The 24,337-nt window shown below is 38.9% G+C and overlaps 1 protein-coding gene across 1 annotated transcript in view; it reads left to right on the forward strand.

The window, feature by feature from the left end:
• PKD1L3 (polycystin 1 like 3, transient receptor potential channel interacting) overlaps positions 1–24,337 on the forward strand; it is a 65,763-nt gene that overhangs the window by 38,892 nt on the left and 2,534 nt on the right. The window contains 7 exon segments of the mRNA XM_072967657.1: positions 1,549–1,689; positions 2,492–2,701; positions 2,704–2,967; positions 21,128–21,252; positions 21,882–22,042; positions 23,405–23,615; positions 24,069–24,170. Of these exon segments, the coding sequence (XP_072823758.1) occupies positions 1,549–1,689; positions 2,492–2,701; positions 2,704–2,967; positions 21,128–21,252; positions 21,882–22,042; positions 23,405–23,615; positions 24,069–24,170 (1,214 nt within the window).

Genomic DNA, 24,337 nt, shown 5'->3' on the forward strand with positions numbered 1-24,337 from the left:
GTCTTGTCTCTAAGCAGTGGCTGTGCCTCCTCCTCTGCCCAGGACTAACCAGTAGGTCACCACAACTGTTCATGACCCATTCCTCTCTGGATCTCTCAGAGATTCTACTCTCCCCCGTGTTCTAGATTCCTTCTAGTGTTTCTAGCTCTGAGCCCCAGATGCTATTTCCAACTGCACCGTCTGTATCTGAATGCCTGCAGGTGTCTGAGGGTAAACATGCCTCAAGCCAAGTTATTTGCCACCCTAAAAATGCACTTCTTTACTATTTTCTTATTTAATTTAAGAGCATCACCATTCTCAGAGTGACCCTAAATCTTTCCTGCCCCCCATTCAGCCACCAAGCCTGAGGCAGTCTACCCTCTAAACTGCCTAGAGTAACTCACATCACATGGGTGAACCTCCCAAACAAAGGTGGCCAAGAAGCACACTGCAGAAAATTGCACAATATTTTAATCATGCAAAACAATACGTGTCTTGCTTAGAGACATATTTTTTTAAATGAAGAAATGCATGGGAATGATAATCCTCTGAAATTTTGGAGTTCAGCTCTCTGAAGGAAGGAAGGGATACGATCACAGAGGTACACAGCGGATTGTATCTCAGCAGTCACTTATTTCTTAAGCTGAGCAATGGACACGCTGCTAAGGGGTTGGCATCTTACTCCTCATGAAATTTAAAACATTAATAATGTGACCTCAGAATGCCTTCCTAGTCCTCATTTCATTTCTACATGCTTTTGAATTGCTGTTCCCTTTGCTAAAATGACTTTCTTCTTGTCCTCTCCCTTGCCCATTTAGAGAATTCTTTTTGACTCATCCTTCAAAACAAATGTCACATGTTACTTCCTCAGGGTCACCTTCTCTTAATTCCTCGGGGAGGTTCATTTTTTCTTCAGCAATCCCTCAGCACTTGGTTCATACAGGCTGGCAAGTTTTATGTCATATTCTACCTCCCCCTCTCTCTCCACCTTGATTTACATGTCTCTGGATTCTTGTCCTCACAGTGTGATCTGGAGACCAGCAGCACTGGTGTCTCCTGGAACTGTCAGAAATGCAGAATCTTAGGCCTCGCACCAGAAACTGCATTGTAACAAAATTCCGGGTGACTCCCCCGCATGTTAAAATTTGAGAAATAACACTCTGAAACAGTGTTCCCACCAATTAGTCCACTGACTAGAACTGTTTCTAGTCCAACGTAAGTACAGAAATTGAGAATAAGCATTTAGATACGTTTATAGCAATTGGACAGACTAATTTTACTCCTATTGAATCTAATTTTTTAAATGGGGCTTGTATTTTATAGGCCTCTGTTCTATTTCATTTTTCTAGTAATTCGTTTTTATTGTATTTTACAAAAGTATCAGTCCCTGATGGATTGGATTTTTTTTTTAAAGTCCTTCGTGATAGTTTGAGAAGCACTGCTTAGATAGCTTTATTTTCTATTTCAGTGTTTAACAGGAGAAACTCATAGTGGGTGTTCAGCAAATGTTGATGAATAACTACTTAATGAAATGTAACCTTTTTTGGCCTATATTTGAATTTTTGACAGCAAAATGTCCTTCATCATTACCTGGCTCAAGAGATAAGAACAACCCCATCTATGTAGCCCCAGCTATGAACAGGCCAGTTAAGTGCCCGGAGAGAGCCTTGAAAGAGAAGAAACTCTTGAAGTTGACAGGAGATATTTTGGGTATGGAGAGGAAATGGTAACATGTTGATATGGCAGCACATTTCCCAGCCAGGAAAGGGGGAGAGAGAATAAAATGGAAAATACAGAAGGGTGAAAATATTTTAAATCTTAAAATATTTGCCTTGAAAATTTCTGGATTCCATTAAGCAAGATTGTAAGGTGAAAGGTAAAACGGAAAGGCTCCTGAACTAGGAGTCTTGAGATCTCATTGTGTGCTTGAATAAGTCACTTTCTCTACCTGCACAGTGTAATAATGAAACTTGATCTACATCACAGGGTGGAGGAATGAATATAATTTGGAAAATGGTTGTCCTAAAAATGCAAGGGGACTGGTTCAGCACATCTAGTGTCTGGGTTATTGGAGTCCCTGGACCAAGGAAGACAGATGCTGTTTTTATCATGCGTTCCCTTCTTGTGAGCATAGACAACCTATAGACAGCTGGGGAGGGGCGGGGGAGGGCGCGGTGGGAGCGGCTTGGTGCAACATTTAGATCTAAGAACTAAAACACAACATTTTTTGTGTGGGATTTTATGTCTCTTATTTTAGTAAAATTTCTGATTAGCGGCAGAATAATTCTGGGAAGGAATACATAGATATCTATGGATATTTATCACTAACAGCCAAATGCCTTGGCTTATCTATTCACAATTATTAAGCTGAACCATATGAAATTGCCAATTGTTTACTGTTCTTGCCCTGTTTTAAAAAAGTAAGTCTATAAGCTTAGAAAAAAATGAAGAAAATTGTACAGAGGCTTTCTAAGCTAACCGTTCCACTGTGGTTTTCTCTCTTCTGTGCCAGTACAAATCCTTTTCCTTATCCTGTTGATGACTACAGTCTACTCTACCCAAAGCTCCAACAGGTTTTACCTCCATCAGGCTATCCAGAAGAGCTTTTCTCACGGTTTCTCAGAGATCAAACTGCTTAAGCATTTCTATACCTGGGCCAATCGCATTCTCCTTCCTAACCTGTATGGGGATTACAGAGGTAAGAACACAGTCCTGGGGTCCAGCCCTGCAAATGTGGGGTGCAGTTGGTTTTCCAGACACCCCTACAGGGACCCACTAGCACCCTGGAGGAAGGTCCACTGGCTTTTTCACTGTGGCTGCACCTCTGTGGGCACCCAAGGGTCCACTCCCAGGGCCCCGTCTAAGCAAATCCAGCTTTATGTCTGACCCCCCAAGGGCGATCAGGGTCATGAGGGCTGATTCCCACTGATGAGCCTCACAAGAGGCTGATAAACAAAACTGAGAATTTATTCACTTACAGCATGGAAAGTAACTGGAGTGATCCCTGGGGCCAGTTGCCTCCTGGTGAAGGAGGGAACCACATGTAGCTGAGAAGGTTGTTACATAAGCTCAGAACCACAAAAACAGTGGAACCAGGAAGATGTCTGCACCAGGTGATATGATATATTGTCTGATGTGCAGTCTTTCCCGAATCTGTATCACTTTCCTTCTGTGGTTACCCAGTTCAGTTCCACAGATATGTAGTGAACATCTAGCAGGCTGGGAAGTGTTCTGGAAGCTAACGATAAAAAGATGGTATAATATGGTTTGTAGCCTCAAAGAACCTCACCGTCAAGAAGAGTTAGTATGAATGCTTCTTGTTCAGTATTTTTGACCCATTTCCAACACTTCATCATATTATAACTCCTGAGAAAACAGAAATTAAAACTAAACTCAGGAACCACTTTCCACCTCTCCTATGGTGGAACACACTTGCTTCTGTTCTTGCTCTTCTTCATTCCGTCTTCCCCGTATTACTTTTTACAACAGAAATATTTTACTTCCCTGTTTGAAACCTCCCAATGGATTCCATCACACTTAAAAGTCCAAACCCTTTCTAAAGCTTACTAAGGTCCTCCCTGCACGGCCCGTGGCTACGTCTGTTACTTCAGTTCCTGCCCTCATCCTGACCCTCATTCACTCCGCTTCAGCCACACAAGCCTCTGCGCTCTCCCACAGCACGCCGAGCGTGCATTCCCCCCACCCCCGGGCCTTGGAACTTGCTGTGGCCCTGACTGCTGTCTGCATTGGGTGCTCCAGACTTTATCAGGTCTCTTTCATGAGCCACCTCCTCAGAGAAATTGATCATCCTGGTAAACAAACAGCACTGCTCCCTCCCTACAGAACACTGCCTTTCTCCTCATCCTACTTCATTTTTCTTTGTAGCACTATTATTACTGTTATTACCCGAATATGTTGTTTGGTTATTGTCCATCTCTCCCCCTCCTCAAGTGAGAGTGCTCTGACGACAGGGCTCTTTCATCCACTGCTGTGTTCCCAGCACCTGAACAGGACCTGATGTTGCTGAGCACTGAACGCATAGTGACTGAGGGAAAGAATGACTGTCACTCTATCATTGCCCATTTTTCATTGGACAGCTTGGTCTTGTGTGCTTGTTTTGAAAAATGGGAGCTTTTTATACATTAAGAGCTTTAGATATCTATACAGAGACAAACTAAGAATTTATAAAAATAAATTTAGGGAATTGATGGCTTATGATGTTCTTGTCCTATCTGGGAGTGTGGTATGCTTTTCTCAACTTCAAACGTATCCCTCGATAATATTAAATTGCTCTTCATATAATTCTTGTGCATCTCTTGTTGGGTTTATTTTACCTTTGTGTTCTATTGTAAATGAGATTTTATTTTACTGTACTTTAAAGTAAATATTGTTTGGCTACATGAAGGTTATTGATTTTATTATTTTCAGTACGCAGCTACCTTGCTAAATTTTTTGGTAAGTAATAGCTTTTAGGCTGAGTCTCCTTTTTTCCCAGCTTTATTGAGATACAGTGGACAAATAAAAATTATACATATTTAAGGTACAATGTGATGTTTTGACACACGGATACACTGTGAGATGATTACCACAGTCAAACTAATTAACTTATCTATCACCTCACAGGGTTACGTGTTTTATTTTTGGTGTGGGAAGAACTCTCTTATTCTCTTAGCAAATTTCAAGTATACGGTATATTACTATTAACTATCATAATCATGCTGTACAGTAGCTCTCCAGGACTTAACTCATTTTAAAACTGAAAGTTTGTATGCTTTGACTAATATCTCCCCACTCCCCTCCCCACCCCAACCCCTAATAACCACTGTTCTACTCTCCGGTTCTGAGTTTGACTTTTTTTGGTTTCACTTATAAGAGATCATACAGTATTTGTGTTTCATTGTTTGGCATATTCCAAATCTTCACTATTGTGTATAATCGTGCTATGAACAAGGGAGTGCATATATCTCTTCAAGATACTAACTTTATTTTCTTTCATATGTACCTGGTAGTAGGATTGCTGGATCATACAGTAACTATTTCTAATTTCTGAGGAACCTCCATGCTATATTCCGTAGTGGCTGTACCAGTTTGCATTCCTACCAACAAGGTTCCCCTCTTGAAACCCTCACCAACACTTGTTATTTCTTGCCTTCTTGGTAATAGCCATCCTAACAGGTGTGAAATGATATCACATTGCAGTTTTGATTTGTATTTCCCTGATGATTAGTGATTTTTACATATACCTGTTGGCCATTTATATGTCTTCTTTAGAAAAATGTGTATTCAAGTCCTTTGCCCATTTTTCAGTCGAGTTGTTTTTTGTTTTTTGTGGGTTTGTTTTTTTTTTGTATTCAGTTGTATGGTTTCCTTATGGGATTTTGGATTTTAACTCCTTATCAGATGCAGAGTTTGCAAATGTTTTCTCCCATTTCGTAGGTTGTCTTTTGATTTTGTTGATTGTTTCTTTGCTGGGCAGAAACGTTTTAGTTTAATGTAATCCCACTTGTTTTTTTAGCTTTTGTTGCCTGTGTGTTTAGTGTCATATACAAAAAATTGCCAAGACTAGTATCAAGGAGAGTTGTCTGTTTTCCTTGTAGGAGTTTTATAGTTTAAAGTCTAAGATACAAGTTACTTACTCATTTGAAGTTGACTTTTCATACATGGCATAAGAAAAGGGTCCAGTTTCATTTGTTTGCATGTGGAAAATATAGTTTTCCCAGCATTATTTGTTGAAGAGACTATCCTTTACTATTGTGTATTCTTGGCACCCTTGCCATAGATGAGTTGACTGAATATGCGTGGGTTTAATTTTATATTCTCTATTCACCTCTATTGTTCTATATATCTGTTTGTATCTCACTGCCATACTATTTTAATTACTATAGCTTTGTAATATCATTTGAAATCAAGAAGTGTGATGCTTCCAGGTTTGTTCTTTCTCAAGATTACTTTGGCTATTCAGGGTATTTTGTGGTTCCAGACAAATTTTAGGATTGTTTTTTCTATTTCTGTGAAAAATGCCATTGGAATTTTGATAGGAATTGCATTGAATCTGTAGATCACTTTGGGTCATATGGACATTTTAACAATATTAATTCTTATAATCCATGAATGTGCGCTATCTTCCCATTTATTTGTGTTGTCTTCATGTCTTTCATCAATACCTTACAGTTTTCATTGGACAGCTTTTTAACCTCCATTTTTTTTAACCTCCTTGGTTAAATTTATTCCTAAATGTATTGTTCTTTATGATGCTACTGTAAATGAGATTATTTTCTTAATTTCTTTTTCAGATAGTTCATCGCTAGTGTAACAAAATGTAACTGATTTTTGTATATTGGTTTTGTTATAACAAAATTACTGAATTCATTTGTTATAACAGTTTTTTGGTGGAGTCTTAAAGGTTTCTCTATATAAGCTCATGTTATCTGCAGAGATAGTTTTACTTCTTCCTTTCCTATCTGGTTGCCTTTTATTTCTTTTTCTTGCCTAATTTCTCTGGCCAGGACTTCCAGTAATGTGTTTAATAGTTGTGGCATTCTTGTCTTGTTCCTGATCTTGGAGCAAGGGTTTTAGCTGCTCACAACTGAGTATGATGTTACCTGTGGGCTTGACATACATGGCCTTTATTATGTTGAGGTGAATTCCTTCTTGCCTAACTTGTTGAGAATTTTTATCATGAAAGGATGTTAACTTCTGTTGAATACTCTTTCTCCATCTGTTGAGATCATCGTAAGATTTTAATCCTCCCTTCTGTTAATATGATATATCATGTTTATTGGCTTGTGTATTTTGAATCATCCTTGCATCCCAGGGATAAATCCTCCTTGGTTGTACTGTATGACCCTTTTAATGTGCTGTTGAATTTTCTGTTTGCTGGTATTTTGTTAAGGATTTTTGTATCTCTGTTAATCAAGGATATTGGCCTATAATTTTCTTGTAGTGTCCTTATCTGGCTTTGGTATGAGAATAATACTGCTTCATAAAATGAGTTTTGAAGTATTCCCTCCTCTTTAAATTTTTGGGAAGAGTTTAAGAAAGATTTAGATGTTTGATCGAATTCACCCATGAAGCTATCTGGTGAATAGCTTTATTGGGAGGTTTCTGATTACTGCTTCAATTTCCTTACTTAGTTTTTTTAGATTTTCTGTTTATTCATTATTCTTGGTAGGTTGCATGTTTCTAGGAATCTATCCATTTCTTTACAGTAACCAGTTTATTGGCATATAATTGTTCATAGAAATCTCTTATGAGCCTTTGTATTTCTGTGATACCAGTTGTAATGTCTCCTTTTTGATTTATAATGTTGTTTTTTTTAAATAGACTTTATTCTTTTAGAGCAGTTTTAGGTTGACAGCAGAACTGAGCAGAAAATACAGCGTTCCCACATAGCCCTCCCCACCCACACATATATACTCCCCTACCCTCAACATTCCTCATCAGTGTGGCATATTTGGTACAATCAATGAACCACATGGGCACATTATCATCAACCAAAGTCCATAGTTTACATTAGGCTTCACTCTTGATATTGTACATTCTATGGGTTTTGACAAATGCATAATGACATGTAGCCACCACTATAGTATCATACAGAATAATTTCATTGCCCTAAAAATCCCTTGCGTTCCATCTATTCGTTCTTCCCTCCCTCCCCCTCCCCAAACCCCTCATGATCTTTTTATTGTTTCTGTAGCTGTGCCTTTTCCAGAATGTCATTTGTTTGGAATTGTACAGTTTGTAGCCTTTTCAGACTGGCTGCTTTCATTTAGTAATATGTCTTTTAAGTTTTTTTCATGTCTTTCGTGGCTTGATAGATCTTTTTTTATCTTTTTTAACTGCACGTATATTTTTAAATTTACATATATGTACTGTTCATTGTTTCTAAGAACATTTAGAGCTTTAGCTTTTTAAACTTACATAGTTATCAAAGGAATAAAGCCAAGCACAAAATAAGAATTAACTCAAAAAGATACATACACCCTGCTATTAACAGCAACATTATTTATAATTGCCAAGATATGGAAGCATCCTAAGTACATATCAATAGTTGAATAGAAAATGGAGATGCAGCATATATATATATATGTGTGTGTGTGTGTGTGTGTAATGGAATACAACTCACCCATAAAAAAGAAGTATATTTTGCTATTTGCAGCCCTTCATTCACTTTTTTTTTCCACCTCAAGAACCAGAATTTTATAACTGGCAGAGACATTTCCATTACATCAAAAATAACAAAATACCTAGAAACAAACCCAACCAAGGAGGTTACCTATACTCTGAAAACCAAAATGACACAAAGAAATGGAAAGATTTCTTATGCTCTTGGACTGGAAGAATCAACACTATCAAAATGGCCACACTACTGAAAGCAATCCACAGATCCAACACAGCCCCCATCAAAATATTCATGACGTTCCTCACAGAACCAGAACAATTCCAAAATTTATAAGAAACCACAAAAGACCCCAAATAGCCAAAGCCATCTTTTATAGGCCTCTCTTTTTTCTCTTCTTTTTGTTCTCTTTTCTTATGGTTTGATGACTAGAGAAGGTCCTTTAACATTTGTTATAAAGCTGGTTTTGTGGTGCTGAAATCTTTTTGCTTTTGTTTATCTGTGAAGCTTTTGATTTCTCCATCAGTTCTGAACAAGAGCCTTGCTGGAAAGGGTGTTCTTGGTTGTAAGTTTCCCCCTTGCATCACTTTAAATATATCATGCCGCTCCCTTATGGCCTGTAGAGTTTCTGCTGAAAAATCAGCTGATAGCATAGAAGGGTTAACCATAAGGTTATTTATTGCTTTTCTCTTGCTAATTTTAATATTTTCTCCTTATCCTTAATTGTCATCAGTTTGATGACTATGTGCCTTGGTGCGTTCCTCTTTGGGTTGATTCTGTGTGGTACTCTTTGTGCTTCCAGGACTTGGGTGACTGTTTCCTTTCCCAAGTTGGGAAAGTTTCCCATTATTATCTCTCCAAAAATTTTCTCAGGTCCTTTCTCTCTCTTTGCTTTCTGGGACCACTGTAATGCAAATATTAGCGTGCTTGATGTTGTCCCAGGGTTCTCTTAAACTATTCTCATTTCTTTTCATTCTTTTTTCTTTTTTTCTGTTCTGCAGTAGTGATTTCCACTAATCTGTCTTCTAGCTCCCTTATCCGTTCTTCTGCCTCATTTAGTCTATTTCCAGTTCCTTCTAGTGTATTGTTCATTTCAGTGATTTTATTCTTCAACTCTGTTTGGGTATTCTTTATATTTTCCAACTCTTTGCTAAAAACTTCACTCTGTGCATCTATACTCCTCTTGAGTTCTCTGAACATCTTGGCCATCATTACTTTAAACTCTTTCTCAGATAAATTACCTATCTCCTGATCACTTATTTCTTCTGGGATTTTATCTTGTGCCTTGTCCTGGGAGATATTCCTCTGCCGCCTCATACCGTCTATCTTTCTGTGTGTTTGTGGGTTTCTTCCACAGGCTTTAGGATTATTGTGTTCTTATTTCTAGTATCTGCCCCTGTGGATGAGGCTGGACTAGAGGCTTATGCAGGTTTCCTGGCAGGAGGAGCCAGTGCCTGCCCACCTCTGGGTGAAGCTTGGTCCTGGACCTCTGGTGGGTAGGGCTGTGTCTAGAGGCCTTTGTGGCTTAGGAAGTCTGCTGATGGGTGTGGCTGTGTTCCCACCCTGTATGTTGTTTGGCCTGAGGCTTCCCTACAGGCTGTGGGGCTGGGTCTTAGTGCTAATGATCCAATTAAGATGTCAGCCTCCAGGAAAGCTCGTGTAGGTTAATACTTCGAAATGTCCACCACCAGCTTTTATGTTCCCTGAGTGAGTTCCAGCCGTCCCCCACGTCCCCAGGAGACTCTCCAAGTCCAGCAGGCAGGTCTGGCCCAGGTTCCTATGAAATCGCTGCCTCTGCCCTTGGTCCTGGTGCACATGAGTTTCTGTGTACACTTCTCAAGCAAATGGAGTCTCTGTTTCCCCCAGTCCCATGGGGCTCCTGGAGTTTAGCCCCACTGGCCTTCAAAACCAGATGTCCTAGGGTCTCCTTCTCTTCCCAATGCCAGGACCTGACATGAGGAGCCTGATGTGGGGCTTAGAGCGCTCACTCCTTTGGGGGGGGGGCTCTACAACTTAAGAAATCTTCAGCTTGTGGGTCGCCCACCCAGGGGGTATGGGGCCCAATTATATGGCGAGCACGCCCCTCTTACCATCCTGCTTTCTTTCCCTCTTTTAAGTTTCCAGTTGCAGATCTTTTTCACTAGGTTCCAGTCTTTCTTCAATGGTTGTTTAGCATTCAGTTGTGGTTTCATTGTAGTCATGAGGAGAGGTGAGCTCATGGTCCTACCATCTTGACCCGATATCTTTTTCATTATAATTTTATTTATTTAGGTCCTCTCCTGGTTTGCCTAGCTAAAGGCTTGTCAGTTTTATTTTTCAAGAAAACCAACTCTTTTCTTTTTTTTAAAACATTTTCCCATTGTCTTTCTGGTCTCTTTTTAATTTATTTCTGCTCTAATCATTATTATTTCATTTCTTCTGACTTTGGGCTCAATTCTTTTTTTTTTTTTTTTTTTGCTAGTTCCTTAAAAAGTAAATTCAGGTTGTTCATATGAGATCTTACTTTTTTCTTAATGTAGGCATTTACTGCTATAAACTTCCCTCTAAGAACTGCTTCTGCTGCATCTCATAAGATTTGGTATGACTTTTGTGCTTCCATTTGCATTAGTCTCAAGATACTTTTTGATTTCTTCTTTGACCCATTGGTTGTTCAGGAGCATGTTGTTTAATTTCTAAGTACTTGTTAATTTTTTGGTTTTCCTCCTTTTTTAACATTTTTTATTGATTTATAATCATTTTACAATGTTGTGTCAAATTCCAGTGTTCAGCACAATTTTTCAGTCATACATGGACATATACACACTCATTGTCACATTTTTTTTTTCTCTGTGAGCTCCTGTTGTTGATTTCTTGTTTCAGACCATTGAGGTCAGGGGCTTCTGGACCATGGCTGAGAGGGACTGGAGCTGGGTCGTGGGCCACTTAATGGTCCACATTTGGGACTGAGGTCTGCAGGTCTATTAACTGGGGCATGGGTGGGAGTGGCTGTATGGGTCTGTGGTGCTGGGAGCAGCACCAAGGCCAACTGGGGCTGCAGCCATGTCCACAGGGGCACAGAGCTGTTTCTGCATCCGTAGCCGGGACTACAACTGGTAAGTCAGACACCTGGGCACTGTGAGGAGATAGGGAGCTCTCTACCTCCCTTGGGGGAGAACTAGGGTTCTCAAAATAGCTCTTGTTAGTCTTGAAGTCCACTGGGGTTTCACAATCCCCTACCTGGATCCCAAAGTTCCCACAGAGGCACTTTTGTCTATAGATTGCTGACAAAATACTATTGCTGAGGGGAGATACAAGCAGGGGATCGCCTGTTCCACTGTCTTGCTGATATTTTTCAGTTGATTCTCAGATTTATTTAGATCATCATCTATGTTATTTACAAATTGTGATAACTTCATATCCTTTTAGAAATATCTATTTTCTTTTGTTGATCTGATTGTATTTACTAGCAACTCTCCCAAAAAAGTTTTGAAAATATGCCTTTCTTTGTTACTAACTTAATGAGTCAGTTTTTTAAACAGTTTTCCGTACTCTCTCATTAGGATTTATTACTGATGGGAACTCGTTTCTTTTGGGCAATGTTCTGCTTCGTCAGATTCGCATTCCTGGTGCCATATTCTTTCCAACTCGAGTGCCTCCCCAAGAAAAAGTGAAGTCATTTCACCAAGATCAGGAGGATACAGAGAACTATGGGGTTAACTGGGGACCCCCTGATACAAACAACACAAAATCAGACAGCATTTGGCATTATCAGAATCAAGAGACACTGGGTGGCTATCCCATCCGAGGGGAATTTGCCACTTACTCAGGAGGAGGATACATTGTGAGACTTGGAAGAAATTCCACTACTGCAATGAGGTGAGTGAACCTGAACCCTGAACAAGAGGACCAAGATATTTGTTTCTGTCCATTCTTAGGACAAATAGGAGTTAAGGACCCATTTGAGTAGTTTCAGCAGCTACTATAATGCTACTATACTGTCTGTGACACTTGTAGACATTTTTATTTTAGATTCTTAAGGAAATGTATCTTTAAATATTCCAGGCTCAGTCTCAAACTACAGGTATGTTTTGTTTTGCCAATTTGCCAAATTTCCTTCCTTCTCCCATCTGGAAAAACACATCAGCTTCAATTCAAGCTGCAGTTGAACTCAAATAACTCTACCTTGGTCAAACTGTACTCTTCAAATGTGAGAGGAAATGTTGCCCTTCATGAGCCATGATCAAATCAAAATTCAAATGCCAAACAAATTATCAGAAGAGGCTTAGACTGTATTGTATATGAATTCTGAGGGTCTCTGTCACTGTGTATGAAAAAGCCCAAATTAAAATGATTATCTCTTCATTTAAGTTTACAGCAAGAAATTAACTGCTCAAAAAATGTAACGCCAGCCAAACGTCATTTCCACTCCTTACACTTGAATAGCTGTTAGTTAAGAGTAGCATTTAACATTTCAAATAGAGGTAGTTTACAATGCATATAATATTAATTCTACCTCACATGTTTAATGCCAAGTATATTCTCTTGAACTTTTAACTTTGGTGTTAATACCATCGTGAAAACTCATTTTTTATCGTCTTCTAAATTTATATTCACGTTAACATTAGTGAAAGTTTGGGCATTTGGAATCATAAATATTTTACAGGTAAACCAGTTTGGGAAATGCAGCTTCTCACCTGTTACATAGTGATACTAGAAATGCCAGGGCACTTTCCTCGTCTGCAGGGTTAAATGGAGAAAGTAGCTGGCCTTTCCTTGTCTTCCCAGAGTTCTGCAGCAGCTTGAACAGAGCCACTGGCTAGACCGTTACACCAAAGGCCTCTTTGTGGAATTTGTGGTCTTCAATGCTAATGTGAACCTGTTCTGTGTAGTGACCCTGATTTTGGAGTCCAGCAATATAGGTATGAAGGCCTGTTCTCTTTCCTCTGTGACCTGGGTATCTCAGGAGAAGACCTAATTTCTTTCTCTATCTTCTGCCATTACAAGACATTATTTAAAGTTACTGCATATAAATGTAATTTTAAAAGTCAAATAGTTCAAGACAAAAACTAGCAATTCTCTTCATCCCTGCTTGATTCCTACTCTCCAGATGCAGCCACTTTCTGCTTTTTAACTGGTTCTTTGGACTTTAAAAATTATTAACATGCTTAGTAGCTATTTCATGAATTTTTGTTTTAGACAGTATCCCTTTCTTTTTATGATAATTCGACTTTCTTATACCCACACATATCCTAACATACACACATAAAAACATTCTCCGGATATAGTAATTCTCATTCTTCCAATATAGTGATATAATTTATGCTTAATTTAATATTGAATATTTCTGTTATTGTGATTATATAATTATTTTTCAAAGATGAACCTTGTTTGACAATTAAATTTCCTTTCTTTCACAACTTTTTCTTTTCCCTCTTATCTCTTTTTTTTTTTGTGCTTGGCTTTACATGTATCTGTCATTAATTCACCTCCAGACTCTTCTAAGTAAAAATCTCATTCTGTTCAAAGTATCAAGTAACCTATCATTTTACCTTTTTCTTGGAGACACTCTCTTAGGGCCCTCCATTCTTTTGGTACAGTCCAAACTGGTTATTCTCTAGGCCTGCTCTAGAGCTCTTATCCTGAACTTTTCCTTCACTGTCTCATCTCTCTGTTACATGATCACCTTTCTCCTAAATCCCATGTCTTCCATTCTTGGCTTCTCATTTTGTTGGAGCCCAACTTCTGGTAACTTCCTGGAAATGTGCAAGGGAAGTAAGTTTTTTGAAGCCTTACATGTCCGAATTTTTTTCCTTTCATCACGTTTGATTCCTAATTTGTCTGCATAGAGTTGTTTTTCAGAGTTTTAAAAAGTAAAACTCCATTTTCTTCTAGCTTCTCGTATTGCTATTAAGAAGTATGATGCTCCTACTCTCAGGGGTTTTTAGAATTTTATGAAAGGAGTTCATGGTGAGCCCTTTGATTGGGAAATGTGTCCTTAAGTTCTGAGAGATATTCTTGCATTTTCTTTTTAATTTCTCTTCTATTTTTTTCTGTTTTCTTTTTCTGATATTCCTAGCATTTTGATGTTGGAAATCCTACACTGACCCTCTGATTTTCTTGTTGTTGCTTTAATTTTCCACCTTTTCCTTCTAATTTCTCAGAGATTACTTCAATTTACAAACCACTTGTTGAATTTTTTATAATATTTTAATTTCTAAAAATTGTCTGTTCTTATAATGTTTCTTAGTTTCTTGTTCTTTTATGGATGCAATATCCTCTCAACACTCTAAGGATATTTTAGGTTTGGTTTTTTCCTGCTCCTTCACTTTTTGTAATTTTCTGAGCTTGTTAATTTTTCCATTATAGATGATTACAAGATACTGAATATAGTTCCCTGTGCTATACAGTAGGTCCTTGTTGTTTATCTATTTTATATATAGTAGTGTGTGTATGTTAATTGCAAAATCCTAATTTGTCCCTCCCCCAACCCCTTTCCCCTTTGATAACCATAGTTTGTTTTCTATGTTTGTGAGTCTATTTATGGTTTGTAAATAGGTTCATTAATATCATTTTTTAGATTTCACATATAAGTGATATCATATGATGTTTGTCCTCTGACTGACTTAATATCATATTCTCTAGGTCCACCCCTGTTGCTGCAAATGACAGTATTGCTTTTTATGGCTGAGTAATATTTTATATGTACATATGTGTATGTGTGTATTTATATATGTATGTATGTGTATACATGTGTATATGTATATACACACGCACACATACATACACCACATCTTTATCCATTCAGCTGTTGATGGGCATTTAGGTTGCTTCCATGTCTTGGCTGTTGTAAATCATGCTGCTATGAACATTGGTGTGCATGTATCTTTTCAAATTAAAGTTGTTTATCTTTTCAAAGAACCAGCTTTTAGTTTAATTGATCTTTTCTGGGGGTTTTTTTTTTCAGTCTCCGTTTAATTCTGTGCTGATCTTTGTGATTTCTTTCCTTCTACTAACTTTGGGTTTTGTTAGTTCTTTTTTCCCTAGTTTCTTTAGTTGTAAGGTTAGGTTGTTTTTGAGATTTTTCTTGTTTCCCGAGGAAAGCTTGTATCACTATAAACTTCCCTCTTAGAACTGCTTTTGCTCTATCCCACAAGTTTTGGATTGTCATGTTTTCGTTTCTAGGTATTTTTAAATTTTTCTTCTTTAATTTCTTCAGTGATCCATTGGTTCTTAAGTGGCATATTGTTTAACCTCCACATGTTTGTGTTTTGTGCAGTTTTTTTTCTTCTAGTTGCTTTTTCTTTTCTTTGGAAGTATAGCCAGTTACAATGTGTCAGTTTTGGGTGTACAGCACAATGTTTCAGTCATTCTTGTAGTTGATTTCTAATCTCAGCGTTGTGGTCAGAAAAGATGCTTGATGTGTGTTCAGTTTTCTTAAATTTACCACAGCTTGCTTTGTAGCTCAGTATGTGATCGATTATGGAGAATGTTCTATGTGCATTTGAAAAGAATATGTATTTCCTGGTTTTGGATGGTATGCTCTGTAAATATCAGTTAAGTCCATCTGGTCTGTTGTGTCATTTAAGGCCTGTGTTCCTTACTGATTTTCTGTCTGGATGATCAGTCCATTGATGTAAGTGGGATGTTAAGGTCCCCCACTATTTAGTAACTCTCAATTTCTCCCTTTATGTCTGTTAACATTTGCCTTATATATTGAGGTGCTCCTGTGTTGGGTGCATACATATTTACAATTGTTATATCTTCTTGGATTGATCATTATGTAGTGTCCTTTATCTCGTAACAGTCTTTGTTTTAAAATATATTTTGTCTGATATAAGTATTGCTACTCCAGTTTTCTTTTGATTTCCATTTGCATGGAATACTTTTTTCCATCATCTCACATTTTTTATAATTGAAGTACAGTCAATTACAATGTGTCAGTTTCTGGTGTACAGCACAATGTCCCAGTCATGCATATACATACATATATTCATTTTCATATTTTTTTCCATTAAAGGTTATTACAAGATATTGAACATAGTTCCCTGTGCTATAAAAAAGAAACTTTTAAAATATCTATTTTTATATATAGTGGCTAACATTTGTAAATCTCAAACTCCCAAATTTATCCCTTCCCACCTCCTTTCCCTGGTAACCATAAGATTGTTTACTAAGTCTGTGAGTCTGTTTCTGTTTTGTAGATGAGTTCATAGTGTCCCTTTTTTTTTTTTTTAAGATTCCACATATGAGTGATACCATATGGTGTTTTTATTTCTCTTTCTGGCTTACTTCACTTAGAATGATGGTGGTCTCTAGGTCCATCCATGTTGTTGCAAATGGCATTATTTTATTCTTTTTTATGGCTGAGTTGTATTCCATTGTATAAATATATCACAACTTCCTTATCCAGTTATCTGTCAATGGACACTTAGGTTGCTTCCTTGTCTTGGCTATTGTATATAGTGCTGCTATGAACATTGGGTTGCATGTATCTTTTTGCATTAAGAGTTCCCTCTGGATAGATACCCAGAAGTGGGGTTGCTGGATCACATGGTAAGTCTATTTTTAGTTTTTTGAGAAATCTCCATACTGTTTTCCATAATGGCTTCACCAAACTACATTCCCACCGACAGTGTAGAAGGGTCCCTTTTCTCCACACCCTCTCTAGCATTTATCGTTTGTGGACTTTTGAATGATGGCTATTCTGACTGGTATGGTGATACCTCATTGTAGTTTTGATTTGCATTTCTCTGATAATTAGTGATATTGAGCATTTTTTCATGTGCCTATTGGCCATTTATATGTCTTCACTGGAGCATCACCTCACTTTCAGTCTGTATGTGTCACTAGAGCTGAAGTGAGTCTCTTCTAGGCAGCAAATACATGGGTCTTCTTGTATCCATTCAGCTGGTCTGTGTCTTTTGGTTGAAGCATTCAGTCCATTTACATTTCAGGTAATTATCAATATATATGTTCTTACTGCCATTTTGTTAATTGTTTTTGATTTGTTTTTGTAGATCTTTTTTCCCCCCTTTTCCTCTTTTGTTCTCGTATCTTGTGATTTGGTGACTACCTTTAGCATTATGTTTGGATCCCTTTTTTTATGTGTATAACTATTGTAGTTTTTGGTTTTTAGTTACCATGAGGTTTTGGTATAGCAGTCTACATAAAAGCAGTCATGTATATAAATTGCTGATCTCAATTTCAAATACATTTTAACTACCCTGAATTTGTATTCTCCTCTCCTCATCGTTACTGTTTTGATACCATATTTTACATCTAATTGTTTTGTATTTTCCTTAACTGCTTCCTGTCTATACAGATGATTTTACTACATTTGTCTTTTAACCTTCCTACTAGTTTGTGGGTGGATGATTTCCTACCTTTACCATATGTTTGTCTTTACTGGTGAGCTTTTCCACTTCATAATTTTCTCATTTCTGGTTGTGGCCTCTTCCTTTCTGCCTAGAGTTCCTTTAGCATTTGCTGTAAAACTGGTTTGGTGTTGCTGAATTGTTTTAGCTTTTGCTTGTCTGTAAATCTTCTGCTCCATCAAATTTGAACAAGAGCCTTGCTGGGTAGAGTATTCTTGGTTGTAGTTTTTTTCCCTTTCATCAGTTTAAATATATTGTGCCACTCTCCTCTGGCCTGCAGTTTCTGCTGAAAAGTCAGCTGATGGTCTTATGGGAGTTCCTTTGTATGTTACTTCTTGTTTTCCCTTGTTGTTTTTAATATTCTTTTTAATTTTTGTCACTGTAATTACATTATGTCTATGTGTATTGCTTTTAGGGTTAATCCTATATGGGACTCTGCACTTCCTGGACTTGGGTGACTGTTTCTTTTCCCAGGTTAGGGAAATTTTCAGCTATTCTCTCTTCCAGTATTTTCTCAGACCCTTTCTCTTTTCTCCTTCTGGGACCCCTGTAATGTGAATATTAATGCACCTGATGATGTCCCAGAGGTCTCTTAAACTGTTCTCATTTCTTTTCATTATTTTTCCTGTTTTCTGTTCTGCAGTAGTGATTTCCATTCTGTCTTCCATCTCTCACTGATCCATTCTTCTGCCTCATTAGTCAACTGTTGATTCCTTCTAGTGTATTTTTCATTTTAGCTATTGTATTCTTCAGCTCTGGTGCTCCTTTATGTTTTCTGTTAAAAACTTCTACCTTCTCACTCTGTGCATCCATTCTCCTCCTAAGTTTTCTCATCACCTTTATGATCATTACTCTGAGCTCTTAGATAGGTTGCCTATATCCACATAACTTAGTTCTTCTGAAATTTTATCTTGTTCACTTGTCTGGAACATCTTCCTTTGCCACCTCATTTGTCTAAATTTCTATTTTTATGTATGTGGTAGGTTAGTTATGTTTCTTGATCTTGGAAAAGTGGCTCTCTGTATACGTCCTATGCATCCTAGCAGTGCACTCCCTTCTCATAACCCAAAGGCCAGAGGCCAGCTGGTCCTAGAGTAGAGTATGGCCTGCATTTGCAGACTCATTCTGCAGGCTGTGGGATGATAGTTTTCTTGCTTCTAGTGTCTATCCCCTGGTGGATGAGGCTGGTCTAAAGGCTTGTGCAAGCTTCCAGCAGGGAGGGGCCACTGCCTGCCCACTGGTGGGTAGAGCTGGGTCTTGGCCCTCTGGTGGGCAGGTCCATGTCTAGGGGTGTGTCTAGAGGCAGCTGTGGACTCAGGAAGTCTATAGGCAGCCTGTCTGCTGATGTGGACACATCCCCACCCAGTTAGTTGTTTGGCCTGAGTTGTCCCAGCACTGGATCCTACAGACTGTTGGGTAGGGCCAGGTCTTGGTGCTAATGACCCAACCAAGATGTCTGCCTCCAGGAAGGAGTTCTTGTAGATGAATACTCTCTGATATGTCCGCCACTGTGTCTATATCCCCAAGGTGAGCCACAGCAACCCCCAACTCCCCAGGAGACTCAAGACCAGCAGGTAAGTCTGGCCCAAGTTCCTATGAAATTACTGCTTTTGCCCTTGGTCCCAATGAATGTGAGATTTTTGTGTCCTTTATGAGTGAAGTCTATTTCCCCTAGTCCCATGGCACACCAGCAATTAAGTCCTGCTGGCCTTCAAAGCCAAATAGTCTTGCGGGGGAGGGGGGTTCCTCTTCACAGTGGCAGACCTCCAGGCTGGGGAGCCTGATATATGGGGGTCAGATATCTCACTCCTGTGGGAGAACCTCTGCAGTATAATTATTCTCCAGTTTGTGGATCACCCACCCAGGGAGGTATGGCATTTGATTATACCACGAGTCTGCCCCTCCTACCTGTCTCGTTGTGGTTTCTTCTTTATGTCTTTAGTTATGGAAGATCTCTTCTAGTAGGTTCGTCTTTTTTATTAATGGTTGTTCTGTAGTTGTGATTTTGGTGTGTTCATGAGAGAAAGTGAGCTCTGGCTCCAAACTCATGCCTTGAAGATACAAGCCTGTTAGACTTCTCAGTGCCAGTTGAGAGAAGGGCAGTGAGAAGGGTCTCACTATGCAATATATAAACTTTCCCTGAATTCCCTTTTCCAGCAGACCACTACTCGCAGATGTACCTGGTGTCCTGAGTTGAGATTCTCTCTAGTTCAACACAACTAGGAAATAAGCCTTTATAGTCTTGGGGATGGTGGAAGGCAGGATGGGTAGTAAATATATGGTTGTGAAGGGGAGAGAGGAAATCTGGGATTTAATTGCTTATGTCCAAACTTGCAGTCAATCCCCCTAACTCTTTAGTTCTTTTTGACCTTCACTAGGAGGTACTCGATGCCTCCAACTTCTCAGCCTTTTTAGGGTTTTGTGGTAAGAAGTGGCTTGCTTCTGGATTTCCTGCACTGCTGGCTTAGTTTTAGCTTTCTTGAATCTGGTAAGACAGTGTCATTCATCTATTTTCCAGCTTCCAACAGTTTGTAACTCTCATCTGCCCTTCTCTTCTTTATCTTTTATTGGGTCATTTTTTATCCCTTTACTGTCAACGTGGCATTTTGTATGGGATTGGAGGGAAACTGGTAAATTCAATTCCTCTACCTTTAACAGGAAGTCTGGCCTAATCCTACTTCTCCTCTCCTTCCGTTCTTCTCCCCCCCAGAATCTGCTCACAAGTGTCCTTCTACCACCACCAGGAATTACTTCTAATCAGAATTTTTTTCCTCCCAGACCCACATACAGTTGACCGTTTTTGCTATACTTATTTCTAAATGAAACATGAAGACTTTCTGAGAGTCTTCACAGGGTTTTTATGGTTAGTAACTACCCCTAGAATGAGGTAAAATAAACATGGGGAACATCCTAGTCTTGAGAGTTAGCTATGTAAAATAGGAATTCCTTTTGTTGTTAAATGTACTTTCTACTACAAGTGGTGCATCTTAGTTCTAACATTTTGGGACTTTATGAAGTTTATATTCATAAGACATTTCATGATCTTATAAACATTACCAATCTCACTGTCCTTCAAGGTGGAGTCTGAAGCTTTTTAGTCTGTCCTCATAAATATCTGAGTATGCATGGGATACTTGTAGTATTCATGGGCTATTAGTACCTTACACATAGAAAGTGTCTAAATTTGAAAAGGCTCAAAGCATTTTTATATCATACTCATTTTTGAAATGTATTTTGAATAGCTTCAAACAAACGAACCATGCTTATGTTTAATTCCATTCTCCCCACATTTTACGTTGCAGTCATCAATTCTTTGAAACATGATTTTGCAACAGTACAATTTAGTTAATTTATCTCTGCAGCACTTGGTAAGAGTTACACCTGTAACAGCAGTTAAGAGCCATTGACACTGCCCACTAGGTGGATCAACAGTATAATCCTTTCCCTCTATAGACTTTTAGTGCAATCAGCACATTTCTCCAATAGCTTTGCATACATGACCCCATTTAATATTCATGACAGTTCTAGAGGAAATAATAAGCAGAGTGCAGAGATTGTGGAACACTGGAGACTGATGATACAGGACCAGTTTGGGTTATCTCAAAGCCAGAGTTGGAAGGGAAGAGGGCAAAAATTTTAAAGGGTCTTGACTCCAGGTGTTCTTTGTTATTCTCAGGTGCTTTCTTCACCTCTGTAAAACTGGACGTACTAACTTCTCTTCAGACATCAAAGGACTTTGCCTGGTCTATCATCTCACAAGTCATCTATTATCTTCTAGTCTGTTACTATGTCTTCATACAGGTAAGCTGCAAATGTTAGGTGTAAGAAATTCTCAAGGTCACCAGGTATTATTTGGGGAGCTCCACAGTGAGCTGTTATCAGGATTATGGCTATGATTTTGAGCCTTTCCTGAAGCCTGGATTCAGTTAAAGCTACAGACTTTCCATCAAGTAGCTCTTTCAATTTTCAAGAGTTAAAGAATTTATAGAAAGAGTATGTTTTGTACAGTTATATTGCCCTTGTGCAAGGTGTTAGCAAGAGATTGAGGGTATGACCAACAGAACAAGTACTCAAAAATGCAGATGACTGCACCGAAAAGAGAATATATCTTAAGCCAAACACAGTGTTTTGTTTTTAGGGTTGATAACTAATTTAGAAACTTTTTAAAAATTACTTATCCTTAAGTTTACTGAACAAGAAAAAGATGAATGTATCCAATGAAAGTCGTATTAGAGTAGACCAACGCTTCTGTAAGCAGCAGCTCTGAGTGACTACAGAGCAGAACCAAGACTATAACCCTTTGTATCCAAGTAAGGGACTTGAAAAGTCCCTGGCTGAGTGCTTTTTCAGTGTTCATAACACTTCACTAGGGAAAAAGGCCTAGCTAACCTTTCAGACAAGCAATGGTTAACTGTGGTGTCTGTGTTTAGGGTCGCCAGCTGAAACAGCAGAGGTGGAGGTTCTTCACTAGGAAAAGAAACATTCTAGACATGAGCATAATCCTCATTAGCTTTGTCATCTTGGGGCTTGATATGAAGTTTATCTCTCTACATAAGGAAAACATGGCACAATACCACTGTGACCCGGACAGGTAAGAGGGAGCCTGAGGAGCAAAGGATATTACTACTCGATGTCCAAAGTTAGCTGATTACACAAGTATTCTTTGACTCCCCCCTTCCTCAACTGTTCTGCCAGATCTCTATTTATATAATACCAGAGTTAAACACAGAACTCAGACTACCGTCCAAAGCAGAGAAAAGAATTAAGTAAAAACCATTTATACTGCTAATCATATTGAAAAGCTCTTCTGCCTTCATAGTACTTAGGTATATGCTTATCAAAGGATAATGCAATTACATTTCACATAGCAAAGGCCTGGAAGTGGGTCATTATTTTGCACTCTAGGCAAGGAATAAAGCTTTGAGATGACAAATGATCATTCTTTAAATAAAATCACAACACATAGAACATCCTCTAAATCCAAAGGGGTTTGCATTCTGGGGAGGGATGTTCATCCATTAGCTCATTCATTCCAAGAGACGGTCTGGTGCCACTTTGGGTACCTTCTCTGGTCTGTCATGGGGAAGAGCATTTGTTTCCCAGACCAAGTATTGCCACGTGGTGCTTTTCTAACCTTTCAGTGGTCAAAAGCCTGGGCACTGATCTGTGTATGGCGCAGGCAGTGTCCCAGGAAGGCCTTATAAAGGGTTTTTATGCAGGGATGTGGGTCTGTGCAGTTAGAATGGTGTTGGCAGCTGAGGTCCAGCTTGCTGTGTGACATTGTGGCCCAGGTCATAGACAATAAAAGAACTGTGATTGAGTGCTAGCTTGATAGTATCTATGGGGGTCTTTGAAGTGACCTAGGTGCTGCAACACAAAACTATGAATGTATCTCTCACATAACAAAACCTAACAGGTTAAACAAAAACCAGTAAAACTTAATTGGTAACACCCCTCACCTCCAGTTTAATCATCTTTCTGCTCTCAGCACTGTTAAACCTATTAGAGGATCAATTTTCTACTGTCAGAGAATGATACAGAATTAGTGTTTTCACAGAAAACAGACTAGCATAATGACAAATCTCATTAGGTAAATCTCTCCTCTCAAAAGGAGGTGAGTTAAATTCAAATCAGAGCAGTGGAGGAGACTGGCCTTGATTCTTGGTTCCTCCAGATTCAGAGGCTGAATATAGAGTCATCAGCCAGGATTTGCATTTCAAGGTTTCTTCAGGACAGCTCCCAACCAAATATGCAGCCTTCTGCCAGTGCTCTTCCATCAAGTCACAAGTCAAGAGGCCATAAAGGAAAGCAGCATTCTAACATCGAGTATTTGACCTAATGGAACTTACAGAGCTGCTGCACTTCCAGCAGGCACACTGGAGACAATGACATCACAGGAATTGATGATGGCATACACTTCACGCTGAATAACTGCCAGCTTTCCTTGGTACAGGTTCATCAACTTCTATGAGGCAGTAAAAGTGAACTCAGCTGTCATTCACCTCATGGGCTTCCTGGTTCTACTGGCAACTGTTCAGCTATGGAACCTGCTGCGTCAAAACCTCAGACTGCAGGTCATTGGGAGAACACTCAGCAAAGCCTGGGACGAGGTGCTGGGCTTCTTGCTGGTCATCCTGATCCTGCTGTCAGGCTATGCCATTGCTGTAAGTGCCCACTCCCAGGGTCTGGGCTGTCTTTCCTAAGTGCTATGGTCTTGGAACCACGTTGCTTCCTTTAGAAAAGGTCGCTTAATGGAAAATCATCAGTTCAAGCTGGCAATGAGTTTTGAAGAAGATAGTGGAGTAAGAGCTGGATTTAGCTGTGTAGGTCCATAGTTAACTAGCAGTACGACAAACTCAGGTGGTTTGTCTCATCTCTAAAATAGGGATAAAATTTAGCTCACAGGATATGAAAGTCAAATTTATATAAAAACACTGTGTAATTACAAAAGAATTTTATATAGTTTTTAGGTATAGTAATTTGAATGGCTACGAAGGAGTTTAATTCCATTCCATTAGTTCTCCACTGACCTCACCATTACCAAGCACCTCAACACAGAAAGAACTACAGTCTGTTCCACTGCTCTCCACCCCCTAACTGTCCGATCTTCCTTTCAGTTTAACTTGCTGTTTGGATGGAGCATCTCTGACTACCGAACTCTTTTCAGCTCAGCAGTGACTGTTGTTGGTCTCCTGATGGGAATCTCTCATTACAAGGAGGTGAAAACCCTCATCCTGGTTTCCCTGCAGAATTCTATTTGATTTAATATATCTAAGGGGAGAATTGCTTATAAAAGCAGCCTCTCCTGTGCCAGTACCAAAGACATGGGGCCCGAACTTGTGCTCCCATACCTAGCTAGATTAACATGCTTTGCTGCAGCTTTCTC

This window comes from Vicugna pacos, chromosome 9, assembly GCF_048564905.1.
Source record: "Vicugna pacos chromosome 9, VicPac4, whole genome shotgun sequence".
Lineage (NCBI taxonomy): Eukaryota > Metazoa > Chordata > Mammalia > Artiodactyla > Camelidae > Vicugna > Vicugna pacos.